We start from the raw sequence: 12932 nt of genomic DNA, 5'->3' as shown, positions 1-12932 counted from the left end.
AGCAAAAGGAGCAAGCAAGAAGTGTAAGTTTGGAGAAAAATTTAAAGGTGGCTAAATCTTTTATTCTCATGTTAATTATGTATTGGTTTTTGCGTATTTGTTTGTACCACATTTATTGTAATTAAGTAATAGAACATGCAAATTCCTTGCTTGAGTTCATTGCCCTTGCCATGTTCACTATCTAGCTAGTTATAAAGTGGTAAGGTGTTGTTATGTGTTATAGTTTTTATTACATGCTTATTTATGACTTTGTAAGAAGTTTTTGACCACAATATAAGAACTTTTTGCCTTAATTATTTTCTTGACCACAAGTTTTTGCCTTAATTATCTTCTTTACCACATAGAATAATTTTTTATGCTAAATATTAACGTTTAACTATTTTTTCTTATCTGTTTTGGAAAAATAGGCCCTTGATTACAACAAAATAGCTTTTAACTTATTTGCTTCCCTTTTTGAGAAATATTTATTTTCAAAAAATATCTAAATTCCCAAAATAATGATTTATATTTTTTTCTGAGCCTTTACATAATTTTAATAATCATGTACTCATTAATCTCCTTAAAATTTCACCTGCTTTTGGCCCAATAAGTTTTTGAGGCATTTTCAGTTTAAATAATTTTTCTAAGCTTAAAAAACACCGTAGAAATCTGTTTTTTTTTTTTCAGGATTTTCTGAAATTTTTTCTCTAATTTTTGGACTTTGTTTTTTTTTTCATAATTACACTTTTTTTTTTTCACTTTTGCCCTTAAGGAGCTTTTCTCTAATTCCTTAAAATTTATATACACTTTTGCCCTCAAACTTCTCATTATTTCATCTTTTGGCCCAAAAAGTTTTCCTCTTATTTTGGCTTACTTGGTATCCAAAACTTCTTGCTTACATTTTATTAGACATACATATCATATTATTTTTCATTTTACTTGTTTAATCAGTATTTTAAAAAAAATTTTTGCCATCAGTATTTAAAATACTGAATGTTACAATATGCATGCTCTTAATTGAAAACATATTCAATCAAGTTAAACTGGTTAATTTCAGTTGTGTTGAGGAGTTAGAAAAGGTTTTTATGAAACTTTTAAGGTAGATCCAATGTCAGGCTTGTTGGATTTGAAGCAAAACTTGCACGAGTGAATAACGGGGGAATTTCAAAACTATATAATGTGGACAAAACTAATTTACCTATATATAATACGCCTACACGGAATCTGTTAGAAGTTGTTTCCGCGGAGTCTTGCATAAATCAAACATAGCTTCTTTTCACTTCAGATCCTTCATTTTCTTTTTGAAAATTCTGTTACGAACATAAGTCAAAAGGAAGAATCCATCTCAAAGGACTAAGTTATTAGGTGTGAGGGGCTATGGAACTTATAAACTACATTTCAAGTTTCCAAATGTGGGATGCATTATGGCTTTTTCCAAAAGACTATCCTACCAGGCAGGAAAGACCCTTTAACTCAAACTATATTTCACTTTATGAATCTCTCAAATGTGAGACTCATGTAACAATGTACCTTGTTCGAGAGCTGATGTCCCTCGCAATTCCACACCATAATAGCTCACTTAGCTTCCTGCGAGTCAAAATCCTCCATCGATAGCCCCGCCTCTTCGCAAGCATCAGACTCTAAATTAATGAATCAGTGTTGTTAGTGCACTAAATTAAAGGAAAAGCCCATTCCAAAACACTGGTCTATTGCGTGGGAAAGACCCTTAAACTTATATACCACACTGGACTTGTGAAGCCCACAAATTAGGTGATAGCTTATGATAAGATATATACTTTCTGATTGGGTGTTGATTATATGATCTCATGACTTTCATCAACAATATTGCTCGACTACTAAGAATTTGGAGTAGGTATATCATATTGATCATCGATTCTATTCAGGACTTGTATATGAAGGATTCTTCATGATTGAGGTTGATTCTAGCTATTGCAACATCTATGAGAAATCCTTCTTTTTTCTAGGAAAGACCATTAGATCCTAGACACGAGCTTAGTTTTCTCTAGTGACTTATTCCGTTTTGTTTCATGTCTTTTCGTTTCATTTTCTTGTGGATCCTTGTCAAGTTCAGGTCAAGTTTTAGTGGTTTTAATTCATGAAGAGAGAAGTTCTCAAGTGCATTAGTGACAAGGAAAGGAATATTGCCTTGTTTACTTATTTCTATGTTATTATTATTCTCCATGCTCTCCCCATAAATTGATACTTTAGGTCCCATGACTGGTTCTCAAAGAAAGTCACATTCACGATCGAATTCTGATATATATATAAATGACTTGTAGCATCATTTAATAATTAGTCTTCTTACCTCTTATTTGTATGCTTGTTAAGATCATAGATTATTATATTATAGTCATGACTTTAAGATTTAATCATTATTCATAAATAAAACCGTAGACTAGAAGATATTGATAGTAACCTTATATATATCCTTGTTAGATGGAGGGCATCGGTGCGGAAATTGCAAAGAATGAGGTCCAAAGTTTAGTAAATTTTGTCAAAGGCGAAGTTCGATATTTATGTTGTTTTCACAATTATGCTGCAACATTTGATAAGAAAAAGGAAGAACTAAAAGCAAAGCTCCTAGATGTAAATAGAATTATAGAAAAAGCCAGAGGTGTTTCTAGGGTTACAGATGAAGCACTACAATGGACACGGGAAGCTGGAAGTCTCATTGAGTGTGACACTAGAAAAGAGAAATGCTTTAATGATAAGTGTCTTAATTGCTGGCAACAATATCGGAAAGGCAAAGACATGGAGGAGAAGACACAACAGATTGACAGACTTTTGAAAAGATGTAACTTTAACATAGTGGCAGGGGCAGCTGATTTTCCTAGCATAAAATACCAATCTTCACAGGATTTCATGCATTTTGAGAGCAGAAAGTCACAGTTTCAAGATCTAAAAAAGGCACTAGAAGATGAAAATTGCAATATGATCGGATTGCATGGCACTGGGGGAACAGGCAAAACCTCAATGGCATTACAAGTGGCTGCTGAACTCGGAGGATCCAAATTTGACAAAGTCATCTTTCTTGTTGTCTCTCAGCTTCTAGATTTCAAAAAGATTCAACATGATTTGGCAAAAGATCTTGATTTGGAATTAAAGGAAGGAAAGGAAGAAGAACATGCAAAGAAAATATGGTCCAAAATCACTAATATGAAAGAGAGGCTTCTTATAATCCTAGATGATGTATGGGAAGAGCTTGATCTTATACAAAAGTTGGGAATCCCATCTAGTCACCAACACATGGATTGCAGTGTATTAATAACCACACGTAATCCACATGTTTGTTCATTAATGAAGTGCCAAAAATTGATTCAAGTTCAGATATTGACTGACAAAGATGCATTGGATCTTTTCCTAGCACAGGCTAGCATTAATGGTTCCTCTAGTGGTTTGAGGGTTGTGGCAGAAAAAATTGTGGAGAAATGTGGAGGAGTACCAGTTGCAATTGTAGCAATAGCAAGAGCATTAAAAAATCGGCCTTTATTTGCTTGGACAGATGCTTTGAAAGCTTTGGAATCCAATGATATTAAGCAAGGTTTGACAGAGGCTTATAAATGCCTGAAATTGAGCTATGATTACTTGAAAAATGAAAAAGCCAAAGAAATATTTGTCATATCTTCTTTGTTCCCAGAAGATTTTCAAATTTCTATACAAATTTTAAGCAAATTTGCTATAGGATTGGGCCTTTTTGGAGAGGTGGACAGGTACCATTCAGTAAGAAGCAAAGTGGGTGAAGCCATACTAGAAGTGATCGATTCTTCTTTATTGTTGACTGACAATGAAGAATGCATGAAGATGCATGATTTGGTTCGTGAAGTAGCTTTATGGATAAGAGAGAAAGATACTCAATGGATCATGGATCTTAAAAAGCCTATAAAACAGAACTTGCGGTATTTGGTTTGGAAGAATGATGGTTTTCCTGGTAAATTCGATGGAAAGAACCTAGAAATTTTAATGATATTTCTAGGTGGTTCAAAGAATTTGGAAGTACCTGATACATTTTTTATAGAGATGATGAGGCTGAAAGTTCTGTATTTAGCAAGTGATGAACAAATTTCAGTTCCAACACTAATATATTCATTTCGATCATTAAAGGATGTTCGGACTCTCAACCTATTGAATTTGAAATTAGGCGACATCTCCTTGCTAGGAAACTTACATAGGCTTGAGAGTCTTTGGTTATTTGATTGTTCAATCATTGAGCTACCAAAAGAAATTTTAAACCTAAACAAGTTGAGGTTGTTGGAGGTAGATAAATGTGAAATTGAAAAGAACAATCCTTTTGAAGTGATTGGAAAATGCTCCCAATTGGAAGAATTGAGCTTTGTAGGAAATCAGTTTGACATAAAAGAAGCATGTGTTGTTTTTGAAAATTTATCTCCTTCTACGTTACATAGATATAAAATATCTTGGTGGAATCTTGAAAGGATTCGGGGAATAGAAAAGTATGGTTTCATATCAAGATGGTTTTACCCATGTGATTGGCGGAATCTAATTTCAGAGGCAACATTCAAGCAATTTGTACGAACTGCCGAGCTTCTTATATTAGGAGGGTATAAAGAAACAAGATGGAAGAATCTTGTCCCAGATATTGTTCCAGTGGAAGAAGGAGGCATGAATGATTTAATTGTTCTTCGTTTGTATTCTTGGCCTGACATGCAGTGCCTCATTGACAGTAAGAATCATGAAACTAATGTGACTACTTTCTCCAAGTTAGTTGAACTAAATCTCAAAGAGATGGATGTTGAAGATTTATATCGAGGTTCTTTGCCGTCTGGCTTTCTAGAGCAATTAGAGACTATGAGGTTGACGAAGTGCCAAAAATTGAGAAATATATCATTTGATGGCAAGTTGAGCCTGTGTCATCTTAAGGTCATGGAATTGAATGCTTGTCCAAAATTGACATCAATTTTTCAATCATTCACCGCTCAGAGTCTCACGCAATTGGAAACACTAAGTATTGAGAATTGTGATTCCCTAGAACACATCATAGCATATAAGAGCTCGGAAGGAGAAATAGCGGGTGGTGATAATGAAGAGAAGAGTTATGAGTCATTGTTCCCAAAATTAAGAACTCTTCAAATTAAACGATGTGGAAGATTACGAATGATCTTGCTAGTTCTTTTCAGCGGAGCTCTTGCATCCTTGGAAGAGATAACGATAAGTGACTGTGAGCAGCTGAGTTATATATTTGATAAGTTCCAAAATGGAGACCATACTATGCTGCCCTCACTAAAGAAAATGGAACTTTCTCAAGTACCAAGTTTCATCAGCATTTTTCGAGAATATCACAAATCCGTGTCTTTGTCAATGCAAAAGCCATCACCTCCAATTTTGAGAACAAAGACATCTGCATTCTCTTGGGCTCAAATGTGTTGTTTTGGGCATAAATCGAGTGAAGAGACCAACGTCGTCGTGTGTAAGGACAGAGTTCCGAACGACGCAACACAACAGGTGTGTTACTCTTATTGTTCCCTATTTTCGTTTTTCTCTGATATTTAATTGATATGTTCAATTAATAGAATAGTAATAAAACAATTCATAAAAACTAAATAAAATAAGGTAGGAGTGTTAAAAATATTTGATTCAAATATCACTACTCTGGGTTCAAAATTTACAGTATTCGTCATCGATGTGGATATAGCATTCCATTAAATATTTTAAATAGCAAACTGTTATATGTGGTCTGGTATTTGAACAACGGTTTCTGTTTGTAGGGATCATCATTTGCATCCAAGACATGGTTTGAAACTTCTGGAATCATTCTGAGACAACTATATTTCAATGTCGGTCATATCAAGAGGTTGAAATTGGCACAAGTGTCTTTAAATTCAGTGTCATTATTTACTTTATCCATGGCCTCGTTGATATTGTGGGAAGAGCTGACGGTTGAAGGATGTGATGGGTTGAAGGATGTGATAACAATGGAGGAAGATGATTATAATGATCAGATGATGATGAGTTGCCACTCTGTTTTTCCGAAGTTAGAGAAACTAGAAATCTTGGAGTGCAAGGACTTGCAATTTTTATTTCCATCTTCAATATCTATAGGACTTCAAAATTTGAAGTCTTTGATGGTCCGGAATGCTCCTGAGTTAAAATATGTTGCTGGAAAATACCATTATGTGGGTCATCCATCAAATCAAAATCATAACATTGAGCTTCACTTTGATCTCCCGAATTTAGTGTCACTCTGCCTTGAAGATGTACCGATGCTTATCAGTATTTTTCCAATGAATTATAACTTGGCATGGCCTTCTCTAGAGGATGCTACTTTGGAGAATCGCAACGTTGAATCTTTTACTGATGATTTGCTGGTTTGCCTTGAAGGACAACCAAACAAGGAAACCATCAAGGTACTTAATGCTCCATTTAACTTAATATTATTTATTTTATATATTTGCGAATTGCTACTAAAAATTGAAACTCTGATTTGATAAAAAAAAATTATTTTTGAATCTTCAAATATGTTAACCTTTTTAGGCCAATTGTATAACTCCACAAAGTTTATTTTGCTCTAAGAAAGAATAGGAAGAAAAAAAGAGAGAAGTAAATATAAATTTTAAGTCATCATATTAAATGAATTAGCTTTCACATACATCAAATTTAGAAAAGTTTATTTTTCCTATTTTTTTATCGATGAAAATTGAGGTAAAGTACATTCCCATCTAGCTATAATTTTTTATTTTGTAAATGAAGTTTTAAATGCAACAGTTTGTTCTTAAAACTATTAGAAAAATTTGAACAACTATTAATAAATTAAAGTGAATATATAAAGTCAATAGTTGATTCAAGTGGTTTATCAATTATTTCATAAGTTATTTTTCCTTGTACATTAATTTGTTTTTTTAATTTTTGCATGTAGGAATCAGATGCATCTGAAAATGTGATGCCTCCTACTCGAGCAACTCGGTGCCTTTCAGTACAATCATTGGATAATATTAAAAAGATGACTCTCTGTAATTTTTCCAAATCAAAGACATTGTTTACTCTACCAATGGCCTCCATGGTTATGTGGGAAAATTTGACAATCAGAAGATGTGAGCAACTAAAGCACATTGTGGCGGATGAGGGAGAAGTTGGAGCTCTCATGAATCACAGATCCATCTTTCCAAAGTTGAAAGAGTTAGAGGTTAAAAATTGTGATGCACTGGAATATCTATTTCCAGCATATGCTTTCAGATCACCCACACATTTGAAATCTCTAGATATTTGTAATGCTTCTGAGTTGAAATATGTGTTTGGAACAAGCCATCATGAGAATCAAAATATCCAAACTTACATTGATTTCCCTGTTCTGGAATGGTTAAATTTTGAATCCCTACCAAGCCTCTTGAGCATTTATCCTAAAAATTATTATTTGAGAGGCCTATCTTCTCTAAATTATTTTTTGTTAGGGACTCCAGAGTTTAATATTACATCTTTAACTGATTTCACGGTTCATGCACTTGGAGGACAACAGGATTCCACCCCTGCACAGGTATGGCTTTGTTCAACGTTTTCTTTTGGTGTTTTGTAATTTTCTTTTCAATTGATAAGTTAATTTTGATATATTAACGTTAATTGCTATTTATAATTTAAATATGATATTACAGGCAGTGCAGATGCTCTTGCAATCCTTACGATTTATTGTATTTCGTGAATCTAAAATAGAAGAGATTTTCAATTTAACACATATGGAAACAGAGAAAAAAGGGGAAGGACGTGAACCACTGACATCAACCTTAAATTGGTTGAAGTTGGAAACTTTAAGTGAGTTGAAGAATATATGTGTGGGCCCCAAATATATGCTTAGCCTCAACAACATTTCACGATTGATAATCAGAGGATGCAACAAGCTTAAAGTTATCTTCTCGAACTCTATACTGAAGAGCCTACCGAAGTTGTGGCGGCTGAAGATATTATCATGCAAGGAGTTAACTCACATCATTGGGGAAAATGCTGATGATGATCATTTGTGTCATCAACCATGCTTTCCAGACCTGTCTTATCTGACGGTTGAAGGTTGTGACAAGTTGAGATACTTGTTCTCTATCACAGTTTCTGGTATCCTTCCAGATTTACAAGTTTTGGATATAAAAGAATCTTCCAAACTTGAGCGCGTATTGATCGGACAAGATGAGACAAAAGAGATGGGGATGAGGGAAGTGCTTCCCAAAATTACAGATCTAACCCTTGAAAAGCTTTCAAGCCTTGTCAGTATCTGTAATGAAGTTGATTTTCGCAAATTGGAAAAATCTTCTAGAGTGAATGATTGTCCTCGATTTTCTTTCTACGGTATGCATTTAGAGAAGTGATTCTTCAAAATTAAAGATTATTACGTTAATTTTAATATAACATTGGAAATCTCTTGTGCAGAAACTACAACTCCTCCTCAGGTTCCAGAAAAGCTTTCCTCGCATGTAAATATGGGAGACGTCAAAGAGGTGAGATTATTGTTGCTCTCTAATATACATAGATTGTTTATCAGAAATTAAGCCCTTTGCGTATTAATCTTTATATATGCCCCAACCCTTTTTATATTTTGTTCTAATTACACAGACATTCCTTCTAGTTTGAAAATATATACTTAACTCCAAACCGTTAATGTCGTTAAGAATATTTAAAAAAAAAAATACTTTTTTAATTAAAATTTATGTGGAACTACTTTTTATTTACTGATTTACCCTTCATCCCTAAATTTTGGCTAAAACTATTTCAAAAAATTTAAGAATTTTTTCTTTAGCTTAATTTTATTTTTTATTTTTTAAGCAGTTATTTGTTTAATGTTTTTATACACAAAATTAAGTAATTTAGTTAATATAACCATAAAAAATTTGAATGAAATTTGATTAATTCTTTAAATAAATATATAATCAATCAAATAAGTTATAAATATTTGCTACAAAATTTTTTTTCAAAAATTTAAATATTGTTGCTCTTTCTAATGTAGATAGGTTGTCTATTACAAATTAAACCCTTTGCTAATTAATCTTTATATACGTACGTAGGATGAGTTGGTTGGAAGAAAATTGGTGAAAAATAAAGAAATAATTAAGGATCCACAACAATCAATAGTTGGTGCACCAGACATCACAAAGGAATGTACTAATGTTATTTTCTTGAGAATATTAGGAATTTTGTGGAAAGATAAGTGAAGGAGGAATACATAATTTTTTGTGTGGATCGATCAGACACACAAACACGATGAATTCAACATATATATTGCTCATCATTTTTTATTTCTACTGCTACATCACATGCATCATTATATGTAAGCGTTCTAAAGAAGCAAGGAAAAATTTTTGAAGACTAATTTACCTTTTTTTTTAAATATGGGATAATTAAAAAAAATTAGGTTAACTATTAAGTGTTTTCTACAGATAGCATATCTGTGTAAAGCATCACCAAAAGTGAAAATATTATCATTTCCATTATGGACGTACAGAAGTATACAAGACATGTCTAGAACTTAAGCATGTTTCTTATTTATATCTTTATGTAGGATGAAGAATCGGTTGGCAAAGGAATGAAAAATGGGAAAACTATGATGGATCCACAACAACCCACGAATGGCACCTCAAAATCGACAAAGGTATATTTGATAGCATTTGATTGTCTGAGAATATCAGGTATTTGGCATGTTTATAAGGAAACAGCCATATTTTGATCCAAATGTTTTTCAACAAAGATGAATTAAAATTCATTTGTGTATGTATTCATTTATTTACAAATTCAACATTACCTAGCTAGAAACTTTTTTTTTTTTTTTAGCGCTTTTGTTTGTCAGGGTACTCAAGAAATAAGAAAATAAGTTGGTAAAGAGCATCCTGTTCGAAATACAGAAAAAATGGCAACTTCATCATCTAATTTAAAATTCCTTGGAATGCTGGTAGCAAAAATATTTCTTGAATAAAGAAATATAATTACTGATTTATCATTTTGTTTTATTTAGACTAATAAAAAAGTAGGGTATTCATATCTTACTCAATTCAAATACAATTGAAACAACAAATCAAATAACAGCTTTAGAACCAATATTTTCTTTTTCACAACATTTTTTTTTTTCACAAGATACATATTCAAAGATGAAACTTTAGTTCTCTCTCAGACCAGATGTATGCATTTATGTGTGTGTGTGTGTGTGCGCGCACACAAACAAACACACACACACACAGAGTTATGCTAGATGAGCTGATTTACGCGTCTTTCTTGTTCACTTTTATATAGGATGAGTTGGTAGGCAGAGATGAGGAACAAGAAACGATGAAGATGGATCCCCAGTCACTTCCAAAAACCAGAGTTGGCATATGATCTTATAATTCAACAAATATTAACAATTCACTGAAGACTGATTTCCTCATACTTTCATATTATACAAAAATCCAACATAAATATCTTTGGTGATGTGCAGATTGTTGAAGCAAAACCTGAAGAACGTATTTCAACAGAGACCATACGTCCAAGCTCCCTAACTTCTAAAACGGTGGGCTTCTTGCAATCATTTAAACATTTAATGAATTTGTCGTTGGTATTATAACGTGTCCATCATTTTCAGCAGAAGGTACCTGTTCCTGTGAGTCCAAGATTCGATGTCCTTTCGGTTGGAGGCATCACCAGCAAAAATATTGAAATTCTTGAAGAGGAAGAGGAAGAGGAACGTAAGATCTTAGTGCCTTAATTTCAAAATTTGTAGCTCCTTTAATTTGAATATTACTTTTGTATCTTGGGTTTTTTTATAGGTGGCTTGATAGCTACCAGGAGACAGAGAAGTAGAATGAAGGCAGAGGATTCTTCATCAAGAAAAGAGCACGAGACTTCCCTTCATGGTACATATTCCTTTCTTTAAATGAAATATTTCAACCTTTGGTTAGCTATATTTTTATATATTTGATTTATTATAGTCATAGGTGAACCTTCTCTGCCACCCTTACCAGCAAGTCCCAGGCAAATTCCTTCATCTACTCCTTCCAAGTCCACTTATGGTGAGTTCCTTTGCTATCTTCTTTTATTAACTTTCCCTTCTTGCATTTTCAAATTTTGGATAGATTTTATACTTCAAGGTATTGGGTGCACTTAATAAAATACTTCAAAGTGCTGGATGCATCTGAGAAAACAAGTCGGGTGTTGGATGCACTTTAACCCTTGGTTTTATTATATCTCATTATTTTCTAATGCTTGTTAGGGATGGAACCTTCTTTTTATGATGCCAACAATGCTTTGAGTGTTCCTGGGGTGCAAGAGATAGCTGATATGATGAAACTAGGGGGTGCTGAGCCTTCCATGTTAGCAGAGGCATTCAAGACTCACCCACAACTATGTCTTTCTTCAGAGTACCGAAGCACTGACTTGTTGTGCTTCTCTTATAGGGTTCTGCTAAATATCTTGAACATTTTGGCCACTAGGAACCCCTTCACTATCACCGACGCAGACAAGAGAATGTTGGAAAATTATTTAAATGATGCTTCTGTTCTTGGTTTTGACAAAGATTGGCTTGGGTCTGTTAGAATGAAGGTTTTCAATTATGATGGATCTGAAGTTCAACTCATGCAACAAGTTCTAAATGATTTGGGCAATAAGCTCCACACAAAAAAGGCAGAACTTGCCAAAGCTGCACAATTAGCAGAAATGGCTCAGAAAGAGTTAGAGGCAGCTCAATCCCATTTTGACATTGCACAGCAAGAGCATGCAAATAGTAGGGAACTTCATTCTCAACTTCTCCAGGAATGCCAAGAAATTCTGGAACAACGAGATCAATGTTGGGAAACAATTGCTGCAAAATATAAGCCTTTTGGATTTTAGCATGTGCGCGCGCGCGCCATGTCTACTTTTGCAATTTTCTTTTTTTCAGTTGTGCTTATTCACATGCTTTTATTTCCCAAAAATTAATACTGTCATTGACTCTGTAATATCGTCATACTTTTATTTCCCAGTTCAGAAGTTTGTGTGTGTAATGTTGAGAAACGTGTTTATCCATTTACTTTTAAATTGAATCCAACGTAAAGAATGATGCATTGTTTAGCTGTTTGGCATATGTATGATTTTTGAAGCAATAACTGATAATTGATGATGCGTACGTTTCTCTTTGTTTTGTTTTGTTTTTTTTTTTTTTCCCGGTTTGCAATGCAATAACTTATGCTTTAAAATGATTTTGACTCTCCCAAAATATCCTTACATTTCATCGCCACAAATAAATTTGTGTTTCATTGTAGTGTGGGAGATTAAAACTTTCATTTTTGTGCCTTTTTTATCAACAAATTAATAAAAAGAAAACTTGTTATAATTTTTTTTTTGGAAATATTTGGTGTGTTTTTGAGTTGGTTTAATTTGATGCATTATTTTCCGTAGGGGTGGATTCAAGAGCACAATTTGGACAGTTCAAATTTAATATAATTCCTTTGCTAAAAAAAAATTTAATGTAATTCCTTTTTTTTTTAATTTAGTTAAGTAAACTTCCTCCAGCTTAGAAGGGGAAATGTAAACATACCCAAAGCGTATGGGCTGGATCGATTCAGTGTAAAATTGTGTTAGTTGAGTTAATCCTTTTTCCAATGAATTAGTATTTTTCCAATCCAACCCAAATTATGGGTTATTTGGGCTATTTACCAACCTACACTAAACTTTTCCCAAAAAATTTTCAGCCTTAAATATAATCCATGGGTCATATGACCCATTTTTAACCCATATATTGGATATTTCATTTGTTTTTATTAAGCCATAGTTTATAGTATACAAGATAAATATATAAGTTTATCTTGAGTTTATAATTGTGAGTCCAATAAAAATTTAATTTTCTCCTACAACATGATAAAGAAGTAGCATTTTTAAGCTGATTCTTCATGTCTAGACAAATAAGATTGATTTTAAAAAATACGGATCAAATCAGTCGACTGATAATTTGTATGGGTTGTTTTATTCAAGTTGTGGGTTAAGATACTGGCTAAAGA

At 33.2% G+C, this 12932-nt stretch overlaps 2 protein-coding genes across 4 annotated transcripts; both read left to right on the top strand.

The window, feature by feature from the left end:
- Positions 1–2436: 2436 nt before the first annotated feature.
- Positions 2437–8104, top strand: LOC114754381 (uncharacterized). The gene is made up of 5 exons (XM_028943148.1): positions 2437–5460; positions 5724–6362; positions 6872–7486; positions 7602–7990; positions 8065–8104. The coding sequence occupies exons 1-5, from the start codon at positions 2437–2439 to the stop codon at positions 8102–8104; spliced, it is 4707 nt and encodes a 1568-aa protein (XP_028798981.1).
- Positions 8105–9490: 1386 nt separating this feature from the next.
- On the top strand, positions 9491–11939 carry LOC114754409 (uncharacterized). Of its 3 annotated transcripts, none has more exons than XM_028943177.1 (7): positions 9491–9580; positions 10216–10287; positions 10400–10471; positions 10547–10646; positions 10728–10814; positions 10890–10970; positions 11171–11939. In XM_028943177.1, the coding sequence occupies exons 1-7, from the start codon at positions 9515–9517 to the stop codon at positions 11785–11787; spliced, it is 1095 nt and encodes a 364-aa protein (XP_028799010.1). In that variant the 5' UTR covers positions 9491–9514; the 3' UTR covers positions 11788–11939. The 3 variants fall into 3 exon arrangements, with proteins under 3 accessions (XP_028799010.1, XP_028799011.1, XP_028799009.1); XM_028943178.1 differs by having other exon boundaries at positions 10544–10646; positions 10896–10970; XM_028943176.1 differs by having other exon boundaries at positions 10544–10646.
- The last annotated feature ends 993 nt before the right edge of the window (positions 11940–12932 follow it).

This window comes from Neltuma alba, unplaced genomic scaffold (assembly GCF_004799145.2).
Source record: "Neltuma alba isolate B1F8T4 unplaced genomic scaffold, ASM479914v2 tig00010134_pilon, whole genome shotgun sequence".
Taxonomy (NCBI): Eukaryota; Viridiplantae; Streptophyta; class Magnoliopsida; order Fabales; family Fabaceae; genus Neltuma; species Neltuma alba.
The sequence above is the reverse complement of the archived record's forward strand: the minus strand, read 5'-3'. Positions and strand labels throughout refer to the sequence as shown.

Bases quoted from the DNA above. Each gene is read 5' to 3' on its own strand.
- LOC114754381 (XM_028943148.1), top strand. From the start codon at position 2,437: ATGGAGGGCATCGGTGCGGAAATTGCAAAGAATGAGGTCCAAAGTTTA. The intron at 6,363-6,871 runs GTACTTAATGCT...TTTTGCATGTAG, and splicing joins CAAACAAGGAAACCATCAAG to GAATCAGATGCATCTGAAAA. The intron at 7,487-7,601 runs GTATGGCTTTGT...ATGATATTACAG, and splicing joins AGGATTCCACCCCTGCACAG to GCAGTGCAGATGCTCTTGCA.
- LOC114754409 (XM_028943176.1), top strand. From the start codon at position 9,515: ATGAAAAATGGGAAAACTATGATGGATCCACAACAACCCACGAATGGC. The intron at 10,815-10,889 runs GTACATATTCCT...GATTTATTATAG, and splicing joins GCACGAGACTTCCCTTCATG to TCATAGGTGAACCTTCTCTG. The intron at 10,971-11,170 runs GTGAGTTCCTTT...AATGCTTGTTAG, and splicing joins TCCTTCCAAGTCCACTTATG to GGATGGAACCTTCTTTTTAT.